Source organism: Salvia splendens, chromosome 14, assembly GCF_004379255.2.
Source record: "Salvia splendens isolate huo1 chromosome 14, SspV2, whole genome shotgun sequence".
NCBI lineage: Eukaryota > Viridiplantae > Streptophyta > Magnoliopsida > Lamiales > Lamiaceae > Salvia > Salvia splendens.
The window spans coordinates 26,662,435-26,689,534 of record NC_056045.1 but is presented as its reverse complement, the minus strand read 5'-3'; the positions used below and the strand labels follow the sequence as shown (position 1 = coordinate 26,689,534).

Here is a 27,100-nt window from a genome sequence, read left to right as displayed (position 1 = left end):
TTTCTTGTTTCCCCTAAGGGTTTAATAAGCTTAGGGGCTAGGGTATAGTACGTAGACACGTATGTAATCTTCACATGGTAACGAGTAATGGATATAATTGACTATAAAATGCACAATTTGTGAACTGCAATGCATACGAACAAGATGTGTTGTGTTATGATGTTTGACACACGTTTCTTGTTTCCCCTAAGGGTTTAATAAGCTTAGGGGCTAGGGTATAGTACATAGACATTACTAATGCGTACTATACCCTAGCCCCTAAGCTTATTAAACCCTTAGGGGAAACAAGAAACGTGTGTCAAACATCATAACACAGCACATCTTGTTCGTATGCATTGCAGTTCACAAATTGTGCATTATATAGTCAATTATATCCATTACTCGTTACCATGTGAAGATTACATACGTGTCTACGTACTATACCCTAGCCCCTAAGCTTATTAAACCCTTAGGGGAAACAAGAAACGTGTGTCCAAACATCATAACATGGTACATCTTATTCGTATGCATTGCAGTTTACATATTGTGCATTATATAGTCAATTATATGCATTACTCGTGACCATGTGGTGCATTATTCGCAGATACCAAAATGTGGCAGTTACTTTTCCATCAAATGTCAATAATAACCCTGTAATGCATACAACCACCTTCTATAATGCAACACGGAACCAGTTTTATAGAATCAATCTGATCCGTTGATGCCTTAGATCTAACGCGTAATGTTAAGAAGGAAAAAGGATCTAAGATGTGAAAAGGAGAATAACGCTCCCCTATGAATACATCCCTATATATATATATATATATATATATATATATATATATATATATATATATATATTAATTAAATTCGAATTTTTAAAAAAATGATTTATTGCGTCAACGTGACGAAGCCCACTCGCGGGCCGGCGAGTGGGCGTCACGCATGGCGCCGGAGCGCGCCACGTCGCGCAAGCGCGTGACGAGACAGCCTGCGAGATGTCTCGGTGGGACGGGCGTCTCGGCGAGACGGGGCGCTGCAACGCGTCTCGCCGCCGTCTCGTCTCGGCGGGACGAGATACGAGCCACCCGCGAGACGCGTTGCGGGTGGCCTAATGCTCTTATATAGAATCTTAGTAAGTCGAATCTGAGATACGATGCTACTGTATATTCTACAAATCAATTATAAGGGATCACGAAGAGAGTAAGTAAGTTGTACGTATATAATCATATACAACTAAGAATTTAGTGGGTCGCCATGTTAAAAGAAAAAAATTAGAGAAGTGATTTATGAAATATTGATTGGTTGTATGTCCAAATCAATGAACTTTCATTCGTATATAAACAGACACACATACATATATATAACACTACTATTGATTTCAAACTCTCCATGAATGACGAAGATAATTTTAGCACAGAGAAAGTAAAGATGAACGATCTCATTTTCGCTGCGAGCTTCAGCAGCTACGATCGCCGCCGCTTTGGATGCTTCGCTCTCACTATCTCTCTCATCGTTGCGCTTACCGTTTTCTCCACTTCCAAGCCTACTTTGCATCCATTAACACTCAGTTTGCACCCTCTCTTTTCCCTCATGATCATTTCAAGGAAAAAAACTCAAATACTGACGAACGAGGAACAGATCTGGCGCGCGGCGGCGGCGCAGAGGAGAATCTGACGGAATTCGCGCAGCTCCTGCGACGAGATGGCGGGGGTGCACGGAGCGGGGCTGACGAACATGGTGTTTGATACGAGTATATCTTCGGAAATATCTCTCATATCTTTATTATTATATTATCTTTTCCATAGTTATCTTATTCACCAAGTTAGGTTATTCATAGGAGTATTATAAATAGGACCTATTGATATTCTCATAATTCAATCAATGAAATCATAATTATTGTCTTTTATCTTTATTTAGTTTTTCCGTTTATAATTTCCGATTGTCGACAGGGCACAGTTTCTCTGCGACTTTCTTTATCTTTTTCACTTGATAAGGGTCTTTCCCTTATCAATTGGTGCTTTCATTCAGTTCTCATCCTCCAAATTACCTCCATCATGTCATCCACTTATGCTGCCTATTACCATCACCAATTCGACTACCGTCAGCCGCAATTCGCCCACCACCCATCGCAACCCATATATCAGCCACCACACCATCCGATTGGATCATTAGATCTGCAACAATCCTATCCACAGGATAGGCACTTCCACCCACAATATCATCCCTACTGGGCCCAACAGCCCACTAGCTGGGACCCGCCATGGGTGCGCACGCAGCAGAGTTCTTCGACCTATGATCAGTCGCCGCCTCACAACCCGTACCTCGCCTATGGTGAAGCGACATACCGGGGTTCTGACCCCAATAATCCTGACCTCATGGCTCGATCATTCTCCCCTGCCCAACTAGCTGCCGTAAACGATTACAACGAGAAGTTACGTGTGTATAGATTGGACCAAGCCGCCCTGCTCGCCCGTGTGACCGCTTGGTTTGAGGAGAACACTGATGATGAGAATATAACTGAGGAGAACATTGATAACACTTTCACGATGGTATTGAGTGCGGATGTTCCTAAAGACATTCACGATGTTCCCCACAACATCACCGATGTTGCCATCAACACTGCTGTCGGGGTAGATGTGAGCGATGAAATTGAACAGAGTGAAGGATCTCAAGACGAGGCATGTGAGATGTCGCTTGCAGAGTCAAGGCCGTGGCCGCTGAACCCCGCTCTACAGACAACTCCACCCTTCCTCAACCAGCAGCCTGTTGCTGCCTCCGATGGGCATCCACCGAGCCTCTACTCAGCACCTAGCAACCCTAAATTCAGTTATGACTCCCTAGAACTAATTGCTGATGTTACTGGTGCATCAAAAAAACCTTGCCCAATAACTACAATTGATCAACTACTTGACCGAGATCACGTTGGAGCGGAAGGGGTATTTTTAGATGATGAAGAGAAGGTTGGAATTTTGACAGTAGCGCTAGAGTGCATGCCAACTGGACCGGATTACTGGGCGACAACCTACATTTCTGATGTCAATGCACTTATGATTTATTGTCCACGACGACTGAGATGCTCAACTGTTTGGTGTGCATTTGATCCAGGAGGGAATAGCCCGCCAAAGCGTATGTTCGCGATGCTTTTCATTGTGTTGTGGGTCCCACCTTGAGGACAAGGTGGATTTTAACCGTGGGGGAGTTGATACGAGTATATCTTCGGAAATATCTCTCATATCTTTATTATTATATTATCTTTTCCATAGTTATCTTATTCACCAAGTTAGGTTATTCATAGGAGTATTATAAATAGGACCTATTGATATTCTCATAATTCAATCAATGAAATCATAATTATTGTCTTTTATCTTTATTTAGTTTTTCCGTTTATAATTTCCGATTGTCGACAGGGCACGGTTTCTCTGCGACTTTCTTTATCTTTTTCACTTGATAAGGGTCTTTCCCTTATCAGTGTTCCTGCCGGAGAAGGCGGTGGTGGTGCAGATAGTGCCGCTGGGAGCCATTGATACGTTAGCGAAGCTCGATTTTGGGAAGCCCGGCGGGGATGAGGCTGAGGTATCTGGATTATAAGATTGGGGTGAAGGAGAGCTCGCTGATTCGGCGATATCCGGCCGATCATGCGGTGATTAGAGATCCGATGTCGATACACCGGCAAGGATGGGGAAAGCTCAGGGAGGTTTATTTGGATAATCAGAATGTCACCATTGATTTACGGAGGTTTCGAGCTACTTTGGCTAAGGCGCTTAAGCTTTTGCGTCATTGATTTTTTTTCTTAAAATTCATTCTTTGTATATGTATTTTTTGGAATAAATGTAATTTAGATTTATGGTTAAAATTTGATTTATTTTTTAAATTTGTTGTGATAGATTTACAAGTTACATGCATGCAAAATGAATCTTCTAGCAACCTACTGTACGTAATTGATTTCATTGTTGAGAATTTTGGGTTGAGAAACATGTTTTCATGGGTAATCCTAGTCAGATTATTTAAATAATACGCTTCCGTCTATGATTAAATGTCTCATATTTGACTGACACGCGTTTTAAAAAAATTGTTTGACTTTATAATGTAAAGTGGGTAAAAAAAAGTTAGTAGAATGATATATTGGTTTTATAATAAAATATGAGTGGAATGAGTTAGTGGAACGTAGGGTCCACTTACCAAATACATCGGAGTCCACCAGGCTGCGGTGGCCGGCCACGAATACGGTGGCGGATTTGTCAATGGTTGTTGGCTCCATGGACTGTGATAGTGATGAGGTCATGAAGTCTGGTTACCACTTATCACTCAGGGATAGAACGAGAAATACAAATTAGCCGGTGCTGAAATTTATTAAAATAATAATATTATTATAATATATATATCTATATATATATTATATTTATTTGTTATTCCGATAAATTTGTAATAGATCATACCAAGCCAAAAATTTATACTCCTATTTTGTTTAAAATATGAAAACAAGCTATCATAAAATGTAGAGAAATCAAAAATTAAGTTCAATGAGGTATTAGATTGAAATACATTTATAAAAAGAGGTATTAGAATAAAAACTAATTTAATTGTTGTAATTTTGTTATTTGGGTTTTAATTTGATGTTGTGCATTTTAAATAGTAAGTTAGTCGAATAATTTTTTTAAATTTGATGTTATATTTTAGTAACATAAATTAGATGAATCCAACTAAATATAATAAGGCATTAATTAAATAGTCATTTAATTATTTTAATAAAATAAAATAATTAATCCCAAAACCAAACTCAGTTCATTAACTTTTCAACTAGTAGTCTAGTAATGAGTTAATGAACCTAATCATTTACTCCATTTAAATTGGGTCATTTGGCCAAATTAATAAAAAAGTCAAAACCCATTTAAAAACAAAAGGTAAAAACGGTGCCGTTCTTCTTCTTCTTCCCACCTGCAATTTTTCCATTTCGCTGATGCAGTTTTGTTCTCTCTCTAATCACAAAATACAACAAAAATATTAAGTCTTGAATATAAATGGGTCTGGCGCCGGCCAAGCCACCGATGCAGCGGTGGCTTGGCCAACGCTATCTCCGTCCCTGTTTATCACCCCATAATTGCGTTGGTTTTGTATTGATTAGTACTCCCTCCATCCCAGAATATATGGGTATACTTGGGAATAATATCGGATTTTAAAAGAAGTTATTTTGTATTTTAGATGAAGAGAGAAAATAATATATTTATATTAAGGTGAGATAGAGAACTTTTCTCGAGAAAAGAAAAATGATACTCCAATTTTTTATGAAACAAAGTAAAAAAGAAATTATAACGTCTATTATGAAATAGAGGAAGTAAAACATTTTTGGAGTGATTGTACCATTATTATAGAATTTAAGAACATAAAATTGTTTCAAAATATTTAAGGAGACTTACCCATGCTCAAAATATACTGGTACTAACAGAAATTAATCGGCGAACAGGCCAGGCCTATTCTCGTGTAGAGACTTTTAAGAAATTAGTGTGGTCCAGTTATTGGGCCCATTTATTTGAATTGGTGTGAAATACTCCATAATCTTAAACTCCCTTAAATATAAAAAGTTATTTGATGTTTTTGTTTTCTTTTTCTTAATTATTTTCAGTTATATATCAATATAAAATTTTATAACTTATTGCTGATTCAATAATTTGGTTTTGAAACTAAAACTTCATTTAATTAACTTAATTTACGGAAACAGAATTATAAATATAAAAAAGAAGATAAATACTATAATTATGAAATGAATTCCACATAATAGTGTATTATAATGGAAATAAAATTAGAATTTCGAAATTGAATTTTTGGACACATAAATAATGACGAGTGTTTCTTTGGACTGCAATTGGCGAGCCCTAAAATGATGCCTTAATTGGCATTTAAGAAATGGTTCCCACTTCCCACCTCACAAAGCAAATAAGAAATGGAGGAGAATCAGCTTGATTCGGTGCTGGTGCCGTTAGGGTTGGCCATATTTGTGGGGTACCATCTTTGGCTTCTGTTCAGCATCATCCGCAACCCTACAACAACTGTCATCGGCATCAATTCTCAGACCCGCCATAAATGGGTCTTCTGCTTGATGGCTGTTAGTATTCTTCCTCTTCCCTTTCATTTCCTCTATTCTATATTTGCTACTACAAAAAAACCTAAACTTAAAAGGTTGATGATATGCAACTATTCTCTGCTATATATGAATTCATAAGCATACGGAGGTCTTTTAGAGTTTGGGAAAGGATGAGAAAAAGGGAAAGTTGGGGAGGAGGGAGGGACTAATTAGGAATTACTACTTCACATTAGTCATGAAAAGATTTGCAAAATGATCACATACTATATAAAGTGATCAAGTCACATGTTTAAGCATTCCAGTCTGTTGTGTTGTGATGGTGTTTTATTTTTTGGTCATTTACAAAGAATTTTAAAACTAAGAATTTGGTGAACGATTAGAAATTTGGTTGCAAATTACCCTTAATTTATATGCTTACAAGCTACGATAATAGACAGCATCCAGTGTTTGGTCATTCTTAGTTTCTTACCACCTTATGTTTGATAATTTGATAGGATCCACTCAAAAATGGAGTCTTGGCAGTTCAAACGATACGGAACAACATAATGGCGTCGACGCTCTTGGCAACCACGGCCATCACCCTGAGCTCGCTGATAAGCGTATACGTCAGCAACAAGTCCAGCTCGCCCTCGTCCAAACTGATCTACGGGAACAAGTCCACCGTCATGTCCTCTATCAAGTTCTTCGCTATCTTGCTCTGCTTCCTCATGGCATTCCTCTGCAACGTGCAGTCCATAAGGTACTATGCACATGTCAGCTTCCTCGCCACCGTGCCCGCGTCCCAGGGCAGAAGGGACGCAATTGAGTACGTGGCGAGGAACTTGAACAGGGGGAGCTTCTTCTGGTCGCTGGGACTGAGGGCTTTCTACTTGTCCTTCCCTCTCTTCCTCTGGGTGTTCGGGCCAATACCAATGTTCGTTTGCTGCTTCATTATGTCGTTCGTTCTCTATTTCTTGGACACTACCACTACCTTCACTAGAGATCTGCACTCTCATTCTATCAAGCAGGAAGCCATTGTTGAAGATCTGTAGCCTGTTCTTGTTCATGGCACATGAACCTTTTTCTTTCTAGACTGGTGTATAAATTCAGAATTTAATAAAACTATTAGTAGTATTTTCTCATTTTAAGCTGTTAATGCCCATTTTCATTGAAGCAGTCTGTTGAAAATGACAAAATGTCAAAATACTTTACCATGTAGGTTGCAAACTAAATAATTTACTCAATGAAGAAATGCAATATAATGGAACTCATGTGAATCTTTCAGAGCACATATTATAAAAACTCAAACATGAGTAGACAGAGAAAAAAATTCAGACATAATTATGTGTATATGAAACTAGAATTGGCAAAATCCCAAATGATCAAAAAAACATAGTGAAAATATTTCCACATAATTATGAGTATCTCATTCCTAGTATCGGCCGCCGATACCCCAAACTCGGATGACACCATCGGTGTAACCACTGAAAAGGGTGCTTCCATCAGCTTTCCAGCCAAGACTGGTGCAGTATATGACCTACAGCAAACGATTACAAATGAGCTTAATTTACAGTCAAAACAATAAATTCATACATTTAATTGACACAACATTTCATGTGGCACATTAAACTACTACACAAATTCAAGCCATATTATTGCCTGTCAACTCTTATACATTGGTTCAAATCAAAGAGCTTCAAAAATCCTAAAGATAAACAAGAAAAGTTCCAACACTTTTCCTGAATGAAACTATAATCATTTGAAAAGTATACACAATAAGCTTGTGGAACATAGTACAAAGGCTTGGCAAAAAACTAAGACACTCTTAACAAAAGGTAGGTTGGATTTGAGGGGGATAAATAAGAACTGAGTGCCTATGGTTGCATGAATACTTGGGGAGTGTATTAGTACATAAATGGTTACACCTTTCCCATTATCCTCGAATTCCAATAGAACCATAAATTCATATGTTTGACGAGACAAATTCTATGATGTAAAAAAGATTGTTTCTAATCTCAGCACAGCATGATTAAATGATCAGGCAGACAAATTGAACAGAACACAAAAATATGATATAACAAGGGATTATACCCTTCATATAAAATTAGCCATCTGTATAAGAACTGAAACTGCTCAAAATTCCATTGTGATGTTCTAAAATACTCTACTAGCCAAATATTAACAACATGATAATCAGCCAACCAACGAATCATCATCAGAAGTACAATGTTAATTATCAAAAAAATATCTCAATCACGCCGCAAATTATCAAAAAACGTGTGAATCTTTGATTATCTAGCCAAATCTCATAAATACAGGCAAACGTATAGATATCAATAATCATGAACAAACGATCACAAAGAAATAAAAACTGCAAATTTACCTTATTTTTGCATGGTTGCCCAGCATCATCTCTGGCCAGCTCACTCTCATGCTTCAAATCCACCTTCAGATCCGCAACAACACTCTTGCTCTCCAAATCCCAAATTTTGATACCCGATTCCGTCGCAGCGCAGAGCCAATACCTATTAGGGCTAAATGTCAGAGCATTAACAATCGAGCCAGCCTCCAACGAGTACAGCATCTTCCCCTCCGACAGATCCCAAAGCAGAATCACACCGTCCTTCCCCCCACTCGCGCACAGAGATCCATCCGGAGACACCACCACCGTGTTCACGTAGCCGGTGTGTCCAGTCAGCGTCGCGCGGAGCTTGCAATTGGTCAAATTCCAGACCTTGACAGACTTATCCCAAGACCCCGAGACGACGGTGGGCTGGCTGTTGTCGGGGGAGAATCGGACGCAGGAGACCCAATCGGAGTGGGATTCGCCCTCCTGGATGGTGTACTTGCACTCCCCGAGGGTGTTCCAGAGCTTGATCGTGCGGTCGCGCGAGGCGGAGACGATCTGGCGGTTGTCCGCGGAGAAGGCGACGGAGAGGACGTCCTTGGCGTGGCCAACGAAGCGGCGGGCGGTTTCGCCGGTCTGGAGGTCCCAGAGGCGGAGCTCGGCGTCCCAGGAGGCGGAGAGGGCGAATTGGCCGTCGGAGGAGAGGACGACGTCCTGGATGAAGTGAGAGTGGCCGGTGAAGCGGCGGGTGGCGACGCCGAAGGAGGAGTCGTCCTTGGTGAGGGTCCAGAGGATTAGGGAATTGTCGCGGGAGGAGGTGACGATGGTGTCGGAGTTGTCGATTGGGGCGGCGATGGCCGTCACCCAGTCGGTGTGGCCGCGCATTGTGCCGCGGAGGACGAGCTGTTCCTGCCCCGTTGCCATGGCTGCTGCTGCTAGGGTTTGGCGAAGGGTTTTGAGAGGGACGAGAAGAGGCAGCCGATGCCAATGGCCGCGGAATTTATATGTTGGGAAAAAATTAGGGTTTTCAAAATCGGTGACGTATTTATAATAACAATTGGAAGACAAAAATGTTAAATTGAAAATACACCCCTCTTATTCCGAATTTTACCGTAAAACCATATAAATTCCATTGAATTGAAAATACACCCCCTAAATCCTAAATATTGGTTTCTCGATTGTAAGTTACTACTACTGCTACTTACGCTATTCATAATGTTTTCCACTCTAGTTCAATATGATTTTTAAAAAGTAAATAAGTAAAAGTGAAAATTGGTAAAAAAAAGTTAATTAAATCTAATAAACATTAATAAAATGAATTAGTGTAGTGTAAAGTTGATTTATAAAAAATAGTTAAAGCAAACTTTAACTTTAATGGAGGTACTATTTTATCACTCTTTCTCATTTACATGTCAATTTACATGTATCCTTTAAATTACTTCGATATTGTTTTCATTTGATTAGGTTAATGATCATATGCGGATGTTTATAAAGAGGACAATATAAAATAAAATCATGAAACTGAATCAAATTATGGTCAATTTTGTCATTTTAAAATTAATTGAAGAAAAACCATTACATTTGGATTTTATTACAGTTTTGCCAGACAAATATGGTCACCTAAGTGCAATATAATATAATGTTAGGGGTTTTGTACAAACAATATAAATTTTTGTATAGATACACATCATCGTTTAACTAGTTGCATATATATGATTTTTTACTCTCGCATAATATACTAAATATGCATTTATCCTCGCACTTCCCACAACATATGAAATCATTTTCATCAATCATATCCTCCCAATTCTTGCACATCTTAACCCAGAAAAAAATCAAATACTATTATGAATTTAGACAATTCCAACTTCCAAGTCTATCATTCAATCCCAATCCAAAATTACACACAAATTCTTGAATTATTGCATACTAAATGGAATCCATCTAAACAATCCAAACACGGTACTTTTGAAATTCTTATTTTTTATTCAGATAGTCCAATATAAGTCCACATTTAAGGTGATAGAAGAGAAACCCTTAAGATGATGGCAACGACAAATAGTGAAATCGAAGATTTGGATCAATATTTATAAGTGACCGAAAATAGATTCAATGAGTGAGGTACAAATGATGGATGTTGTTGGAATATTACGAACGAAGATGATAAACGCAAGAAACTTCCAATTCAAGAAGATGAACACTCTTGTTTTTAAGAAACCGAGAAAGTGGAAAACTCTTATTGATCAAGCTTGTGAATGTACAACTGATTTTTTACACACACACAAAGAGTAAAGAATCTATCTACTTATACTAAGACTTAGGTGAAAGAGTTCTTCACATGAGTCGGTTGAGGTAGTTGATAACCGATTGCAACGGCTAACTCCTCAATTCTTGATCTAGTGAGCTGCACCCTCAGCGTAGATCCGCCGCCTCACCGCATGCACACGTACACCCATGCACAAGCCATGAACAGCCAACTCGTTTTAACAATCTCCACCTTGGCTGTCTATGGCTTCATCTTCCTCAAAACTTCACAGTATACAAGTTTATCAACCTGCAACAATACTCGAACTTTTCCTTGCTCAATGGCTTGGTGAGCATGTCCGCGGGGTTATGCGTTTTATCTATCTTTATCACTCTACCGCGCCACTCTCAACTTCATCTCTAATGAAATGGAGTCGAACGTCGATGTGCTTGCTACGTTCATGAAACATCTGATGTCTAGCTAAGCAAATCGCCCCACTATTGTCACAATGAATAGCCACTGAGTTCTGGTCTATCCCAAATTCTGACACCAAACCAAGCAGCCACTTACTTTCCTTCACAGCCGAGGTAAGTGCCATATACTCGGCCTCTGTTGTTGATAAAGCCACGACGCTCTGAAGGCTCGATTTCCAGCAAACACCCGAGCCAAACAAAGTAAAAACATAACCTGTCTGAGATCTTCTAGTATCAACATTAGCTGCGTAATCAGAGTCACAATGTCCAACTAGAGGATCTCCCTCAGCTCTACCTTCTAAAGTGAACAAAATTCCCAAATGTTTTGCTCCATTGATATATCTCATCATCCATTTCAACGTGCTCCAATGTTGCTTGCCATAGTCCACCATGTATCTACTTGTAGAACTTATGGCATGAGCAATATCTGGGCGCGTACAAATCATCATGTACATCATACTCCCAACAATATTGGAGTAAGGAATGAGCTGCATCACCTTCTTTTCTGCCTCATCTTTGGGTTTCTGGTATTTTGATAACTTGAAATGAACTGCTAGAGGAGTAGCGGCACTTTTCATATTGTCTGCTTTGAACTTCTTTAGAAATCTATTGATGTAATATGCCTGAAACAACCACAGCTTTCCCTTTCTTCTATTTCTAATTATGTCCATCCCAAGTATCCTCTTCGCAGCTCCAAGGTCTTTCATTTCAAAGCGTGAACTAAGCTTGCTCTTCACCTTTCTGATCTCAGCCACATCCTTCCCAGAAATCAGCATATCATCTACATACAATAGAAGATATATTAGCTCCTTGTTGTTATGCCTTTTCACAAAAACGCAACTGTCATATTGTGATCTAACAAAGCCAAGCTGTGACAAATTCTCTCCAAACTTCAAGTACCATTGTCTACTGCTCTGCTTCAGACCATACAAGCTCTTTTTGAGCATGCACACCTTTCCTTCTGATCCAGGGACTTCAAACCCTTGTGGTTGGACCATGTAGATTGTTTCTTCCAAGTCTCCATTCAAGAAGGCTGTCTTCACATCGAGTTGCTCTATCTCCCAATCTTTATGAGCTGCTATAGCCAACAAGACTCTGATGGAGTTGTGCTTGACAACAGGTGAGAAGACCTCATTAAAAGCAATACCTTCTTGTTGGTTGAATCCCTTGGCTACCAACCCTGCCTTGAATCTTATATTATATGCCTGAGCTGCCTCAATTTTCTTCTTGTAAACTGATTTGCAGCCTATCACTTTCCTGAATTCAGCCTGATCAACGAGCACCCATGTCTTATTCTTGAGGAGAGAGTCAATTTCCTCCTTCATGGCTCGAATCCACTACCTTGATTCTGGACCAGAAACAGCTTCTGCATAAGAGGTAGGCTCTGAGTATTCCAGTTGCTCAGCTATGTGAAGAGCATAGAATAACATATCAGTATCTCTGAATCTTGCTGGAAGCCTAATATTAGTTCTTCTTGTCCTATCCCTTGCCAATTGATATCCAGTGAGACCTCACTGATCATCAGAGACAGCATCAGAAGCAGCTTCCCTTTCTGACTGATCAGTGATAGGCTCATTGATAGTATCAGTGATGGGATCAGTGATCTCAGTTTGAACTTCATCAGAATATGAATCCAATAATTCAACTCCAGTAGTAGCATCTTCACCACCATTCTCCACCTCAAAGTGAGGATCACCATCCCTAGTACTAGAGACTGACTCACCAGAAGTCTTTTCTTGCAAAGGCATTTTGTTTTCAATGAAGGCTACATCCATACTCACCAATATCTTTTGTTTATCTGGCTCAAGGCACCAGAGCCTAAATCCCTTCACATTTTTCTGGTATCCAAGCATGATACACCTGAGAGCTCTAGCATTTAACTTCCCTTGCTTTTGATGTGCAAAGGCCAAACAGTAAAAAGGCTTAAGTCTGCTATAATCTGGCTTTCCACCGTGCCATCTCTCATCTGGGATTGCTCCACCTATTCCAGATGCCAGACATATGTTGATCAAATGAGCAGCAGTGCATACTGCTTCTGCCCAGAAGCTCTTACCTGCACCAGATGAACTCAACATGCATCTAACCCTTTCAAGCAGAGTTCGGTTCATCCTCTCAGCAACCCCATTTTGTTGGGAGTTTGCTGGGACGGTCTTGTGCCTCTTGATCCCCTTCTCTTGGCAGAAAAGATCAAATTTCTTAGACAAATACTCCAGTCCATTATCTGTTCTCAAGACCTTTGGTGTGGCAGATTTCTCATTGCTAACCTCTATGCACCAATCTCTAAAGGCTTTAAATGCAGCAGACTTCTCCTTCAATATAAACACCCCGACCTTTCTTGTCCAATCATCAATGATTGATATGTAATATTTCCCTCCACCTAAGCTCTTCACTGGTGCAGGGCCCCAAATATCCGAGTGAATATAATCTAGAGGAGATGATGAGCTATGTTTACCTGCTGGAAAACTTTGTTTCTTGGATTTTCCCAGCAAGCAATCCTCACACACTTCCATATTTTCTGCTGGATTAGCCTCTATAAGCCCCAATCTGACCAACATTTTCAGACTGCCTTCTGTCGGATGTCCCAATCTCTGATGCCATATCTTCAAATCTGGTGTGGAGACTGAGTGTGATTCACCCTCAATGACTGCAGCTTGTAGGTAATATAGGCTACCATTTCTCTTAGCAATCATCTCGACCTGAGAGTCCTTGCAAATATGCATTATTCCATGCTGTGACATAAAGGAGTACCCCTTCTTTTCCATAGTTCCCAGAGATATTAAATTCCTTTTCACCTCAGGAATATACCTGACATTAGACAGCACCTTGATAGATCCATCATCTACCCTTAACATGATGCTTCCAATTCCTCTGATGTAGCAAGTTTGATTGTTTCCAAGAAGCACAGTCCCATGTGCCTCCCTCATGTCGTGAAACCACTCTCTTGTAGGACACATATGGAATGAGCAGCCTGAGTCCAATATCCAGGACCCTCTCTCGCACTTATCAGTCACATTCATCACTTCACGGACCTCATCAACTTCACCATTCACAACATTAGAGTGGGAATTACCTCAATTTGCTTGCCTCTTATTCCATGCATGGCAATCGCGCTTCAAATGGCCAGGCTTCTTGCACCAGTAGCAAGAACGAGCCTCCTTTGCACAAGAGATTTCAGCCTTCAAATTCTCAAATCTCTTCTTAAAATGTTTCTTGCTGAACTTCTTGATGTTGAGGGACTGTGGCGGTTGTAGCTGATCAATCCTTTTAACTGCCCCTTTTTGCAATTCCTTGGCCATTAGAGCAGCATGAACCTCAGCATGCGTGATCTGCTTGTCTCTCCCATATAGAATGGCATCCCTCATTTGATCATATGAATCGGGCAGTGCATCAAGGACTAAGATGGCCTTATCTTCATCAGCTATCTTGATATCTACTGCCTCTAGATTATCGATCGACTTGGAGAAATCTTCCAGCTGCTCAAGAATTGGTTTATCCTCCAAGAAACAATAGGAATACAACCTCCCTTTCATATAGAGACGATTAGCTAAGGATTTGGCCAGATATACCTCATCAAGTTTCTTCAAAATTCCTGCAGCGGTTGTCTTGGCTTTCACCTCTCTCAATACTCTATCTCCGAGGCACAAGACCACAACACTATGCACCTTGAGAAGCATTTCATCGTGCTTGGCCTTTGCCTTTTCATCGAGAGCAGGAGCTTTACCCTTCGCATCTTCATCGGCTGGGGTTAGAGCAGCGACTAAACCCTGCTGCACAAGAATGGCCCGCATCTTCATTTTCCAAAGGCTGTAGTCATTCTTCCCCGTAAACTTTTCAGCATCGAGACGTGTTGCCATTGCTATCCTTCAAGATCGTTGGGTTCGATTCATCTTCCCACAGACGGCGCCAATTGTTGGAATATTACGAACGAAGATGATAAATGCAAGAAACTTCCAATTCAAGAAGATGAACACTCTTGTTTTTGAGAAACCGAGAAAGTGGAAAACTCTTATTGATCAAGCTTGTGAATGTACAACTGATTTTTTAAACACACATAAAGAGTAAAGAATCTATCTACTTATACTAAGACTTAGGTGAAAGAGTTCTTCACATGAGTCGGTTGAGGTAGTTGATAACCGATTGCAACGGCTAACTCCTCAATTCTTGATCCAGTGAGCTGCACCCTCAGCGTAGATCCGCAGCCTCGCCGCATGCACACGTACACCCATGCACAAGCCATGAACAACCAACTCCTTTTAACAGATGTGTATCACAAAGCATTGTCCAAATATAAGGCGAGGATGACCGAGACTCAATGACAAAAGCATAGTCGACCAATTTGGGCTCAAAGTATGATTCATGTGATTTGTAATTTTTTATTTGCAATTATTTAGTAATTTTTTTATTTTAAATATGTAATTTTCTTTTTCAATTATGTTATAATTCAAAACTTGGGTCGTGTATTTTACTTTAAAAAATAAGGAATAAAAAAGTTTAGTGAATAGTATAGAGTTGGACAACTTTTTGACGTAAATTATGAGTATTTGTGGTAAGATATGAACAATTGATCCAACTGAAGGCGGGTATTATACAACCCGCCAAATTTGAAATTGTTTTCGCGGTTTGCATACCATTACATCTCGCCTCACCCGCGTGACAGACCAATAGAAATCAACATATCCTACCACGTGGTTAAATGTGATTGGCAAACAAAATGAAAGCGTCACAGACCTATTTGCGTCTCCACAGCAAGTGAAAACATAAAATCCCTCTTTTCTCTGCATTCAACATTTCTCTGATCCATTTTTCAGCAGATAAGCTGATTCAACAAATTCATTTCATATCATACTAAACTGATCAATAAATCCCGACAAAGCGAGAAATGGGCATAAACAATCTCCTGAAATTCATGAAGCCCTATGTTGAATCCGTCCACATCAAGAAATATGCTGGGAAACGGGTAATGTCTGGCTTCATCTCAATCCATTTAACTATTGTTTTGCATTTTGATAAAATTATCAGTCTTTTTTTTACTTTTGGTTTGTGATTTAGGTGGGTATTGATGCATATTCGTGGCTTCACAAAGGAGGTAGCTTTGCAGTTTCTACATTGTTCCCTTTATTTTCAATTAATCTGCTTAATTGTTTCCCTTTAAGGGATTGGATGGAGTAAATTAGTAATGAGTTTTTGGGGATTTTGTAGCGTATTCATGTAGTATGGAGGTATGCCTGGACATGGAAGGGGATAAGAAAAACCGGTTCTTGCAGTATTTTATGCATCGGATAAGCATGCTTCGACACTACAAGATTACGCCGGTGGTTGTTTTTGATGGGGGCAGCATCCCGTGTAAGGCCGCTACTGAAGATGGGAGGCATAGGCATGTCTAATGAATTTGTTAATGATTCTGCCATTTTTCTTTACTTAATTTAAGTTGAATTTATCTCTTTTGAATTTGTCGATTTAGGAAGAGAAAGGCTAATCGAGATCTGGCTATGGAAAAGCTGAAGGAGGGTGATACTGATGCAGCCTCCGAGCTTTTCCAGGTACTAAACTTCTTGAATATATAGCACTAAAATCACTAGTGGGAAGATGCAATGCATTTTTTTTTCTCATTCTACTTAGGTAGCTTGTGGTGTTGGTGAGAAAGTTATGGTTCTTGCAATGCTGTCTACATCTGAACTCATTGAGGTTGTTAATTCTTTAGAAATGTTAAATGCTTACAGCTACATCGTAGGTTCAGAAAGTTGGGATTTATTGTTAGTGTTTGTGGATTTCTAGTTTGACATATAAAAGGTTTCAAGATTTAAGTCATTTACTATGGAGACATAATCTCTCATTTTTAGGTACTTGATGTGGATATTTTAATCAAACAGCATATAATGCTGAGCTTCTGAATGTAGTCTCTTATTAGTATACAGACTTAAAAACATAATTTTGATTTATGGGATATATGGATAATTTTTCGCTGGAAAACTTGAGCACCATTGTTTCCATCTCTGTATAATATAACATCCATCAGTTTACATATGCCTTGTATAACCTTTTTTTGTCTCCATGAGATGGAAGCTTACCTTTCGTATAAATCATAACAAATTAAAGGCTCCTTTCTCAAATCACTTAATTCATATGCAGAGAGCTGTGAGCATAACCCCTCAGATGGCGCACCAACTGATCCAGGTACCACTTTCATATGCAGAGAGCTTCCATTTTTTTTTACCAAAATGTGGAAATAAACAGGCAGTTGAAAAATATCTAGGACCCAACAGCCAAAATACTGCACTCTGGTTAATGAATAGATTTAAAATTTCTTTGTTTGTCTGTTTCATTTTTAAACCTTTGTGGCTAGCAGAATGGTTTTCAAAGTTATCTATGAAATCAAGACCTTTACTTACAAGTTACTACCAAAAATTGTTAATTTCAGATTTTAAGATCAGAGAATGTTGAATTTGTTGTAGCTCCATATGAGGCAGATGCCCAATTGGCATATCTCACAAGTCTTGAAACTGAAAAAGGCGGCATTGTAGCAATAATTTCAGAGGACAGCGATTTGCTGGCCTACAATTGCCCAGCTGTAAGTTACAGAACTAAGTTGTTGGTTTTTGAGGTCTGTGTGTCATTTGTAATCTCACTCTTCTTCCATGGATCGGGCAGGTAGTATTTAAGATGGACCGATATGGCAAGGGTGAAGAGATAATCCTAAAAAATGCTATTAATGTTGCTGGGCGTAAACCATCCTTCATGAATTTCGATAGAGAATTGTTCACAGGTTGTTCAGACTTTCCAGAACTGGACTTGGTTCACCATCCATTCAATACTAAATATGATTTTGTTTTTTCCAAAATTTTCAGGTATGTGTATATTGGCTGGTTGTGATTTCCTTCCATCCGTGCCTGGAATAGGAATTGTCAAAGCTTACAACTTGGTAGCCAAGTATCGAAATTTAGACCGTGTAAGAAAAATCTCACTTGAACAGTTCAGGATCTCCAAACCATATCAAGTTCTATTCAAATCAATCATGTACTAAAATTCTACAGAGCGTAATACTGGTTAATTCTGTATCTACATTAGAAAACTCAACAGTAGAGGGTTGGCTCTGTGTGTGACAAAGCTAAGCTTGACTTTAATCACATTAAAATACAAGCAATGGTGATAAAACTGATGAATGCTTGAAATTTTTGCAGGTTCTGTCAGTGCTGAAGCTTGAAAAAGGAAAAGTAGTTCCTGAAGATTATCCCACAGCTTTCAGACAAGCGTTGGCTGTTTTCCAACACGCTCGAGTGTATGATACCGAACACGCCTCACCACATACTTTTCTGCTGAGTTGTCAAATAGCATATAACTCCTGCTTCTATGTATACCATTCTTGGCAGTTACGATGCAGCTTCAAAGAAACTCAAGCCTCTCAATCCTCTGACGCCTGAGCTGTTGCAGGGTGACCATGGTGACCTCGATTTCTTGGGGCCGTATCCTTTTATCTCTCGATTCTTTGTGCTGGAATAATGTGTCTTTGCATTTTCTTAAAGTTGAGTTATGCAGCAAACCTTGAAAAGGTGTAGTTATTTCAGTCTGGTTGTTATTCTCTTTCCTTCACTCGAGATAGAGACTTGTACCCTTCCATAGCAGTCGCGATTGCAGAAGGTAACCTGGACCCTTGTACAATGGAGCCGTTTAACCACTTTCCTCAACCTGGATATAAGCACAGTCTCAGTTTCGCAGATTCTGCAAGCCAACTCTCAACTCAAGAAGAAGCTACTGGCTCGATGCAAGAAGGATGTTTCACTGTAGTTTCGTGCCACAAAACTGTCAAAAAGAGAATTAGAGGTCAGTGTTCCTCACCTTTTAAGCATTCAACTCTGCATTATTGTTTTCTTGAAGAAATGGTGTCCCGGTCTTGAAACATTCGAGCTCAAAGTTGCTGATAGCTTCATCGACCTAATAGGTGATATGCCACTTGATGCAACGAAAAGTTCATCAGAAGGGAAGCAAATGACAGTTATCAGCGAGGAAGTACTGAACGAAAGTGAAACATCAGCCCTCAAAAAGCTCGGTTTCCCTTCCAGAAACGAAGCGTTGGCACAAAAAGAACCAGTACCGCTTAGATCCACTCTAAACATGCCATCCAACAACCCCTTCAAGAAACGGAAAAGAGACGATGAAGTGCAGCTGAATGAGGCCATGTCTATTGTAGAACAAGCTTCTGAAGTGACTGAGGTTGAGAAGCCAGAAATTTTTTCTGCAACTCAGAAATCAGAAGAAAGCATAGATTCTAAAGTAATCAAGCCAAAAGGCAAAAGAATAGCTGAAAAGCTATCAAAACAAAGTAATCCCAAACATGTCATAACATCTAAGGTGGAGTACCTTGTCCCTAATACTTAATACAAAGTAATCACTTGTTTAATTTAATAGTTTTTTTTCTATACATTCTTTAAAAAGTAGCAAATCACTTGATTCCTACCAAAAGGGCCATATCATCTTAATTGTGTATATATGCTCAACATTTGTATTAAGTATTAGGGACAAGGTACTCCACCTTCGTGCAAATCATCACATACTCGAGCTCGACTTTCATGAAGGACAGATATACCAGGCCGATCTTTTTGTGATTTCGTATCTTTTGTTATTTTGGTCCATCTCATAAAAATAATACTAACTTCTATTTTAGAAAACCTTTTCTCTCTAATGAGATCCGCCTCATTATCTACTAATAATACTCCAATTATTTTTTTTTCTACCCCTCTCGTACTTCACTAATTGTACATTAAAATCCATAGTGTTCTAAAAATAGTCTATTTTTATGGGTTGGATTGAATGGAGTATAAAATCACTTTTTTCGCAAGTTTGACATAGTTTTGCAGAGTGAGCATTTTTGGATATTTATTACTACTACTACTTATAGTAAAATGTATTTTATCCCTTGTCAGATGTTTTTATTCAGTGTGTTTTTTACATGGGATTTGATCCAATTTCGGTTTATTGTAAAACTTGACGTAGGTGTTGAATGATAGTAGTCCTCATCCATAAAATTAATAATTTTATTTTTAGATAAGTGAAATTTATGTTAAATCTGATTTCCATTAGATAAATGAAGATAAATCGTAATCCTAAATACCATGCATTAACCTTAATTTGGATTTTGGATCCTAGCAAAATCCAATTTATGAAATATTATAGCCAAACCTAATTTTTACTTAGTGTCGACAGAAAACGCTACATCGTCGCCCCGATCTACAAATTTGTTTTTAGAAAAAAAAAAAAAAAGATGTCATTTTTAGATTTTTATTACTTATTTCGTAAATTGACAATTTTATCCCTTGTTAAAGTAAAGAAGTTTTCAATCATTCAATCTTCCAAAATTGATTCACTAATGTAAAATCGTGTGGTATCTATTGCTTTTGAATTTACGAATGTTATAGGAAATAAAATCCAACAACATGAAATATGAAATAGATATAGAAACGATCTATCAACATGCAGGAAAGAAGAAATTGTACATGAATAAAACAGTAGAAGATTAGGTAGGTTTAACTTTTAAGAGATGGATCAAAATCATAAACATGATCCAAACTTTGTTAATATGGTGACATTAAACTCAAACAAAACTAAACCTTGCCATATTATTAATCCAGGACCAAATATCGAGTACCACAAAATGATTGAATCATGCACCGCAGCCACCACCACATGCGGCGGCGCAACCGCTCCCTCCGTAGATATCTGCGGCGTCGGCTTCTTTTTGTTGAACACCTTGTGCACATTTCCATACAACGAGAGACATCATCGAAGCTGAAGCCAAAACTAACCACACCAACCTAAATATGCCTTCAACATCATCTTCACCTATCAACCTTTTCATATGTATCACCATCGATCACTGTGTGTGTTTGTGTGTAATGTGTTTTGTGTGCGTTTTTTTTTTGTTTTTGGGATGAAATCAAACAAATCCTTTCGTTTCCACTTGTAAGAATAGTATCAGATTAAATTTGACTTGTGTAACACTATAAGTGATCATCGACTCCCCACTTCCCCCAAGGGCCATTTGCCTTTCATATTCAATTTTTTTGGTTATACAAATTGTTACATACAAATAGTAATGTTTAATAACAACTTCGTGTATCTTTGTTGTTAATTTAATAGGAAAAAGCAAGGTATTAGATCAAGTTATTTGCATCATTCTCCAAGTGCACTCTCATTTTTAGGTCACACACACACATAAATACATAATCTATGTCATGTAGTATATATCATGTGTGAGAGTTTTTCTTGTAGTCATATATGAATTAGATTACACTTCACATACTACTATAATTTAACATAATTTGTGTATTATGTTAACATATTGATTTCCCTTTGAACTTGATCCACTTATACAATACTATATGCAATATATTGTAAATGAAATGTTTCTAAAAGGGGATCTATGACTAATTAGTGCATTTTTTTTCTTGATATACAATATTGCCTTTTTATTCTGAAAAGGCAAGAACCAAACAAAGGGTAAAATATCACATTGAAATGTTGGACATTAAGACTTGTAACCATTAATATCCACAAATTTATGTTTGAGTGTGATTTCCATTAAAATCCCACTGCTACAGTACTACCACAATATCTATCCACGTAAATACAGTAGTTAATATTTAATGGGTAGAAAACAATTACTAGCAACTATTTAAAATGCGGTAGAGAATAGCCCATTTTCTGCGTCTCATGTAGTATCATTTTTATTTTTTCACATATTATTTGTATAATTTGCTTTAATTTTAATTTTATATGCTTAGGGTGTGTTCGGTTTGCAAAATTATCTCATAATTAAATTTTTAACATATGTTTGGTTTATGAGATGACATCTCATGACTTAATCTTAAATGAATAGTCATGTGATAATTAGTCATAGTCAACCCCTTCCTACTAAATAATCTCACGACTTAATCCTAGATTCTATTTTGCCACTATTTTATATAGGAAATCGAACACCACCTTAATTTAAACTTAATTTGTGTACTTATTATCAATAGTTTATTGTGTCAAAAGTAAGATATGTACAAATAATTAATTATGACGCATTATATATAATACTATTTTATACTTTATAACAAATGTATGGGAGATGATCCAAATAAAAATGCATCTAAATCCAGAAATACAGTCCAAATCTTGACCCTATGATTATGTGATTTAATGGTCAATTAACCAAAAATATGGAAGGTCATTATTAATCCGTTTTATGTCATTTTTAAAAATTTGTGTTTGATGTCATTGTTAAATTATTTTATGTCATCATTTATTAAAATGAATTAAAAATAAATTAACAGCAACCTAAAAGTATCCTTCGTTTAATTTTGTTCTGCTTTTTTTTATTTAGATCTGGTTTTATATGAATCAAAAGCTAATAGAGTATTATACGGAGTACAAATAATTAATTTATTAATGAGATACGGTGCATGAATGAGACGACAAAAAAAATGAAACACTAAATCGCAATATTTTAAGTTGTGAGCAAGAAATGATTAAATTGAAGAACGAGAGAAATTCTGACCCCTATTTGGAATTGTTTGTGGATCTTGAACTATAGTAATTGTTATTGGACCTAATTTTATAGTAGTAACAAAATTTAAAATTTATAGAGAAGCTATAGTATTACTATCGTAGTGGACCTGTGGTGTTGGATCTTCTACTTTTACTATCATCACAAAATTAAGATATACTTGAAGCAAAAAATTCTAGAAATATTTGTACCTAAAGATAATCTCATTCATTTTCTATTAATCAAAATAATATTATTGGTGCAACGAAAGTAACAATTTTCCAAGTGAACTACTTCCAATTACAACTGTCAAACAAAAAATCCTACCTCCGGCCAATAATGGTCGAAAAACTCCATTAAATTCGGTCTTTAGAGCTGCCGCTGACCTCACAATGCACACACGAACTCGGAGAGTGAGATCTAGCAGGCTATTGCCCATCGGGTAGCGGCTGTGGATTTTCCTCGAGCTTCGACATCATTGAGTTCACCTCGATCGGTCGATCATTCTGGAGGTCTTTGATTTTGTCCCAGTTCCCACCACTCACCATTCTTTTCCCTACCTAGAAGAGATTCATCTTCATCAGAACTGAAGCAGCCAATATCCGAATCCGAATCCGAATCCCCACTTTCAATAGCATGGAAATGCATTTGTTAGTCTCTCTCAGGATCATACGTCCACTCCAATTTCTGCAGAACATTTCGATCCTTCCACTTGCCAACGACTAATACCGCCTCTTTCTTCGCCTTCCCAATCATGATCTCCTGCCACGAGAAAGCAGCATCCGCTGTCCTCTTGAGAGCACCATCGCTGATATCACCAACAACCACCGTTTTCAAGCACCTCATCCTCGCCTCCTTCAAGACCTCCACAAAATCTGAATCATCCGACACAAGAACCAAGCATTCAACCATCCTCCTGTCCATCATATCCACCATTCGGTGCCTCAACTCAACATCTGCAGCCTGTGGCTTGTCTGAGACCGTCTTGACCCAGAATCCAGCTCGTTTCAGCTCATCCGCCAAACCATACCCGACCTTTGGGGTCAATATATCCCTTGCCGCATTCCTATACTTCTCCATCTTGACAGCATTCCTAGCCACCAAATTCAGCCTCCTCTTCCCCCTTGCAGACTCAATCTGATTCAACCGTTTCATCTGCTCACGCTCATGAATCTGCCTAAAATGATTAATGAACCTCTCATTGTTGTGAAATCTCCTCCCACAGACTTCGCACACATATGGCTCCTTCGGCATCACAATGCCCTTGTTTTCCAACTGATTCAGTGATTTCCTCTCTTTCCTTTGTTCCCGAATCTCAGGAGGTACGTAGCTGAACGCATGACGATTAGCATATGCAATCATGTACTTAACAAAACCAAATTGCTGAGCAGCCTTCTTTATCCTAAGTGCTGCATCATACGGAGGAAATGATCTCGGTGGCTTGTTATCCAAATCCCAGAAAATTGCAACATTTTTTCCCCCAATATTCTGCTCCAAACCTCGTGGAGTTTCTGAACCATGATTTTGATATGAAATTGAGGCATAACCACCCCATCCAAAAATCGAATAATACGGGGCTAAATATCGAATCTTCTCGTATAAATGTAACTTGTTGGAAGTAGTCTGGTATCTGGTGGGATTCAGCATATTCAGATGCTCTGTTCCGATGCAGAAACAAATCGACAAAGCTAATCATAATCAGAAAGTGGAGTAATTCTTCAAAACTTTCAATTAGAAACATAGATGTGCTCTCCAATTGTGCTTTTATTCAAATCACACAGTAGATAGGAAATTCAGAAACATCTCATAAATCATAATACTCCTAATTAGAATTTCAGTGTTGTGCATAAAGCTCGAGTACAGCTCGATCGATGCAACAAGTATTGAGTTGGAATCTTACCATTTCTATCGAAAATTGGAAGAGGAACTCTCCATCCCTGCGCGTGAATGAGGTTTTACCGCCTGAGACTGAGAGGGGAGGCTACGGGCGGTGGTGGCGCCATGAGTTAAAACAGAGGGGTGGAGAAAATAGCAGTCATGGGCTTGGCCTAATTCAATTTGAATTTTATTTTTTGGGCCAAGATTAATTATTACTACTATTATTATTGAGGCCCAATGTATTGTATTTGGACTTTTAGGGCAAATTGTACTAAAAAATGTCATAGAGTTTGGCTAAATTATACTGTAATCCTATAATTTTAAAAATCAGTATAAAGATCAGTATTTGTTCGTGAAGAAATAATTAGGGATTTGAAGAATGGTGTAATATTATTACTTAATGATATGTGCAGAGATTACAACTCTTATAGGTAAGATTACAATTTACATATGGTAACCAGTATCTCCTAATTTAGGGATATGATCAATTAGAGATCAACTAGGAATCAATTTACATTAATTCCTTGATTTCTTTCCAACACTCCCCCTCAAGTTAAGCAACGGGATTCCCGATACTTAACTTGCTTAGTACTTCTCTGAATGACTTTGCGTTCACAACCTTGGTTAGGATATCTGCCAGTTGATCTTCTGATCTTACATATGGGAAATCAACAATCTTGGCTTCAAGCTTTTCTTTGATGAAGTGTCTGTCGACCTACACATGTTTAGTTCTATCATGCTGAACCGGAGTTTCAGAGATGCTAATTGCAGCCTTGTTATCACAGAACAGCCTGCATGGTTTAGACATATGAAGGTTAAGCTCCGTCATGAGTCTTCTCAGCCATAATATCTCAGTGAGACCACTCTTGATCCCACGGAACTCTGCCTCAGCACTAGATAGTGACACCACCTTCTGCTTCTTGCTCCTCCAAGTAACAAGGTTTCCTCCTACTAGCGTAAAGTATCCTGCCGTGGACTTTCGGTCATTTGGGTTCCCTGCCCAGTCTGCATCAGTAAAACCATTGATCTCTAAGTGCCCATGTTTTTCAAATAATACCCCATACTCCGCAGTGCCTTTCAAGTATCGAACAATGCGTAGAACTGCTTCCTAGTGATCCTCTTGCGGTGAGTGCATAAACTGACTTACAATTCCCACAGCATATGCTATGTCAGGCCTGGTATGGGAAAGGTAAATAAGTTTTCCCACCAATCTCTGGTATCTTCCTCTGTCTTTGAGTTTCGCCCCTTCCACCATCTGCAGTCCATGATTCTGTATCATCGGGGTGTCTGCTGGCTTGCGGTCTACCATGCCCACTTCTGCTAGGAGGTCAAGGACATATTTTCTTTGATTGATGAAGATCTCTTTTTCTGATCTCAAAACCTCAATTCCTAAGAAGTATTTGAGTGAGCCTAGGTCTTTCATTTCAAACTCTTTGAACAGGTTTTTCCTCAATTCGCCGATTTCTTCCTCGTCGTCCCCTGTGATGATCATGCCGTCGACGTAGACAATTAGGCATGTGATTCTTCCATTCTTCTTCTTGAGGAATAACGTGTGATCTGAGTTACTCTGCACGTAGTCGTATTTCTTCATCACTTCAGTGAATCGACTGAACCAAGCTCTGGGGGACTGTTTCAGTCCATATAGCGTTCTCTGGAGCTTGCACACTTCCCCGGGTTGAAACTCATCTGAAAAACCTGCTGGGGGATCCATGTATACAGGCTTAGGTAGTTCTCCATGTAGAAAGGCATTGGTCACATCGAACTGATAGAGTGGCCAATCCTTATTTGCAGCGACCGAGAACAAAACTCTAACCGTGTTGATTTTAGCTACCGATGAGAAAGTCTCAGCATAGTCGACCCCGTATGTCTGAGTGTACCCCTTTGCTACGAGTCTTGCCTTATATCTCTCAATTGACCCATCTGGTCTCCGTTTCATGGTGAACACCCACCTGCATCCTACGGCTTTGACTCCTTCTGGCAGCTTTCCTTTTACCCTGGTATTATTCTTCATCAATGCTTTCATCTCCGTAAGCATAGCCTCTTTCCAGTGCTTATGCTTCATTGCTTCCTCGGCAGTTCGTGGGATCTCTTCTTCCTCATAGAGTGCTGCTTGGAAAGCACGTGCCATCTTACTCAGATTCCCTTGCACGAAGTTTGCAACTCCATATCTGCTCTTAGCTCCAATTCTCTCGGGAGAGTATCTTTTTGGGGGAATCCCTCGAGTACTCCGAGGTGGAAGAACATACCTCCCAGTGTCCCCATCAACGGTGTTGTTTTCTTCTTTTGCAGTGTTAGTGTCAACTACAGAGTTTTCCTCAGAGATAGGTGCGGGACATACCTGGGATATTGGTTGAGGTTGATCGAGAGGTGGTTGAGTAGACTCTGGTGGGGGGCGTGCTCTGCGGCAGTGACCGCAATAGACTCTGTTGGTTCCTCAATTGAAGGACTTGGAGGTGACACAAACCAACTTAGACAGTCCCTATGAGTAGTTTCAGGATCTTTCTCCCCCTGACTGCTAAGGTGGTGCGGGTAGAAGAACTCGGTTTCCAAAAAGTTACAGTTTATAGTGGTGATGATTTTCTTAGTATTCGGGTCA

At 38.9% G+C, this 27,100-nt stretch overlaps 4 protein-coding genes and 1 pseudogene across 4 annotated transcripts; 3 read left to right on the top strand and 2 right to left on the bottom strand.

Annotated features, from left to right (window-relative positions):
* The first annotated feature begins 1,375 nt into the window (after positions 1 to 1,375).
* Positions 1,376 to 3,763, top strand: LOC121764428 (annotated as a pseudogene).
* A 2,088-nt stretch (positions 3,764 to 5,851) lies between these two features.
* Positions 5,852 to 7,188, top strand: LOC121765981. Its single transcript, XM_042162295.1, has 2 exons — positions 5,852 to 6,082; positions 6,556 to 7,188. The coding sequence occupies exons 1-2, from the start codon at positions 5,921 to 5,923 to the stop codon at positions 7,090 to 7,092; spliced, it is 699 nt and encodes a 232-aa protein (XP_042018229.1). The 5' UTR covers positions 5,852 to 5,920; the 3' UTR covers positions 7,093 to 7,188.
* An 87-nt stretch (positions 7,189 to 7,275) lies between these two features.
* Positions 7,276 to 9,391, bottom strand: LOC121765980 (guanine nucleotide-binding protein subunit beta-like protein). Its single transcript, XM_042162294.1, has 2 exons — positions 8,424 to 9,391; positions 7,276 to 7,577 (listed from the first exon to the last, which is right to left on the bottom strand). The coding sequence occupies exons 1-2, from the start codon at positions 9,309 to 9,311 to the stop codon at positions 7,473 to 7,475; spliced, it is 993 nt and encodes a 330-aa protein (XP_042018228.1). The 5' UTR covers positions 9,312 to 9,391; the 3' UTR covers positions 7,276 to 7,472.
* Positions 9,392 to 15,910: 6,519 nt separating this feature from the next.
* On the top strand, positions 15,911 to 21,097 carry LOC121763672 (exonuclease 1-like). Its single transcript, XM_042159733.1, has 12 exons — positions 15,911 to 16,062; positions 16,155 to 16,191; positions 16,305 to 16,479; positions 16,567 to 16,645; positions 17,235 to 17,279; positions 17,524 to 17,673; positions 17,754 to 17,868; positions 17,951 to 18,051; positions 18,284 to 18,381; positions 18,473 to 18,565; positions 18,703 to 18,923; positions 19,042 to 21,097. The coding sequence occupies exons 1-12, from the start codon at positions 15,985 to 15,987 to the stop codon at positions 19,476 to 19,478; spliced, it is 1,629 nt and encodes a 542-aa protein (XP_042015667.1). The 5' UTR covers positions 15,911 to 15,984; the 3' UTR covers positions 19,479 to 21,097.
* A 1,734-nt stretch (positions 21,098 to 22,831) lies between these two features.
* LOC121763296 lies at positions 22,832 to 24,642 on the bottom strand. Its single transcript, XM_042159291.1, has 2 exons — positions 24,527 to 24,642; positions 22,832 to 24,284 (listed from the first exon to the last, which is right to left on the bottom strand). Exon 2 carries the CDS (start codon positions 24,271 to 24,273, stop codon positions 23,278 to 23,280), a length of 996 nt encoding a protein of 331 aa, XP_042015225.1. The 5' UTR covers positions 24,274 to 24,284; positions 24,527 to 24,642; the 3' UTR covers positions 22,832 to 23,277.
* Between the last annotated feature and the right edge of the window lie 2,458 nt (positions 24,643 to 27,100).

What these genes read in the sequence shown, in the direction of transcription:
- LOC121765981 (XM_042162295.1), top strand. Translation starts at nt 5,921, where the DNA reads ATGGAGGAGAATCAGCTTGATTCGGTGCTGGTGCCGTTAGGGTTGGCC. An exon ending in GGGTCTTCTGCTTGATGGCT is followed by an intron (nt 6,083 to 6,555) that starts GTTAGTATTCTT and finishes ATAATTTGATAG; the next exon opens with GATCCACTCAAAAATGGAGT.
- LOC121765980 (XM_042162294.1), bottom strand. Translation starts at nt 9,311, where the DNA reads ATGGCAACGGGGCAGGAACAGCTCGTCCTCCGCGGCACAATGCGCGGC. An exon ending in GGCAACCATGCAAAAATAAG is followed by an intron (nt 7,578 to 8,423) that starts GTAAATTTGCAG and finishes CGTTTGCTGTAG; the next exon opens with GTCATATACTGCACCAGTCT.
- LOC121763672 (XM_042159733.1), top strand. Translation starts at nt 15,985, where the DNA reads ATGGGCATAAACAATCTCCTGAAATTCATGAAGCCCTATGTTGAATCC. An exon ending in CGATAGAGAATTGTTCACAG is followed by an intron (nt 17,869 to 17,950) that starts GTTGTTCAGACT and finishes CAAAATTTTCAG; the next exon opens with GTATGTGTATATTGGCTGGT. An exon ending in TGTCAAAAAGAGAATTAGAG is followed by an intron (nt 18,924 to 19,041) that starts GTCAGTGTTCCT and finishes TCGACCTAATAG; the next exon opens with GTGATATGCCACTTGATGCA.
- LOC121763296 (XM_042159291.1), bottom strand. Translation starts at nt 24,273, where the DNA reads ATGCTGAATCCCACCAGATACCAGACTACTTCCAACAAGTTACATTTA.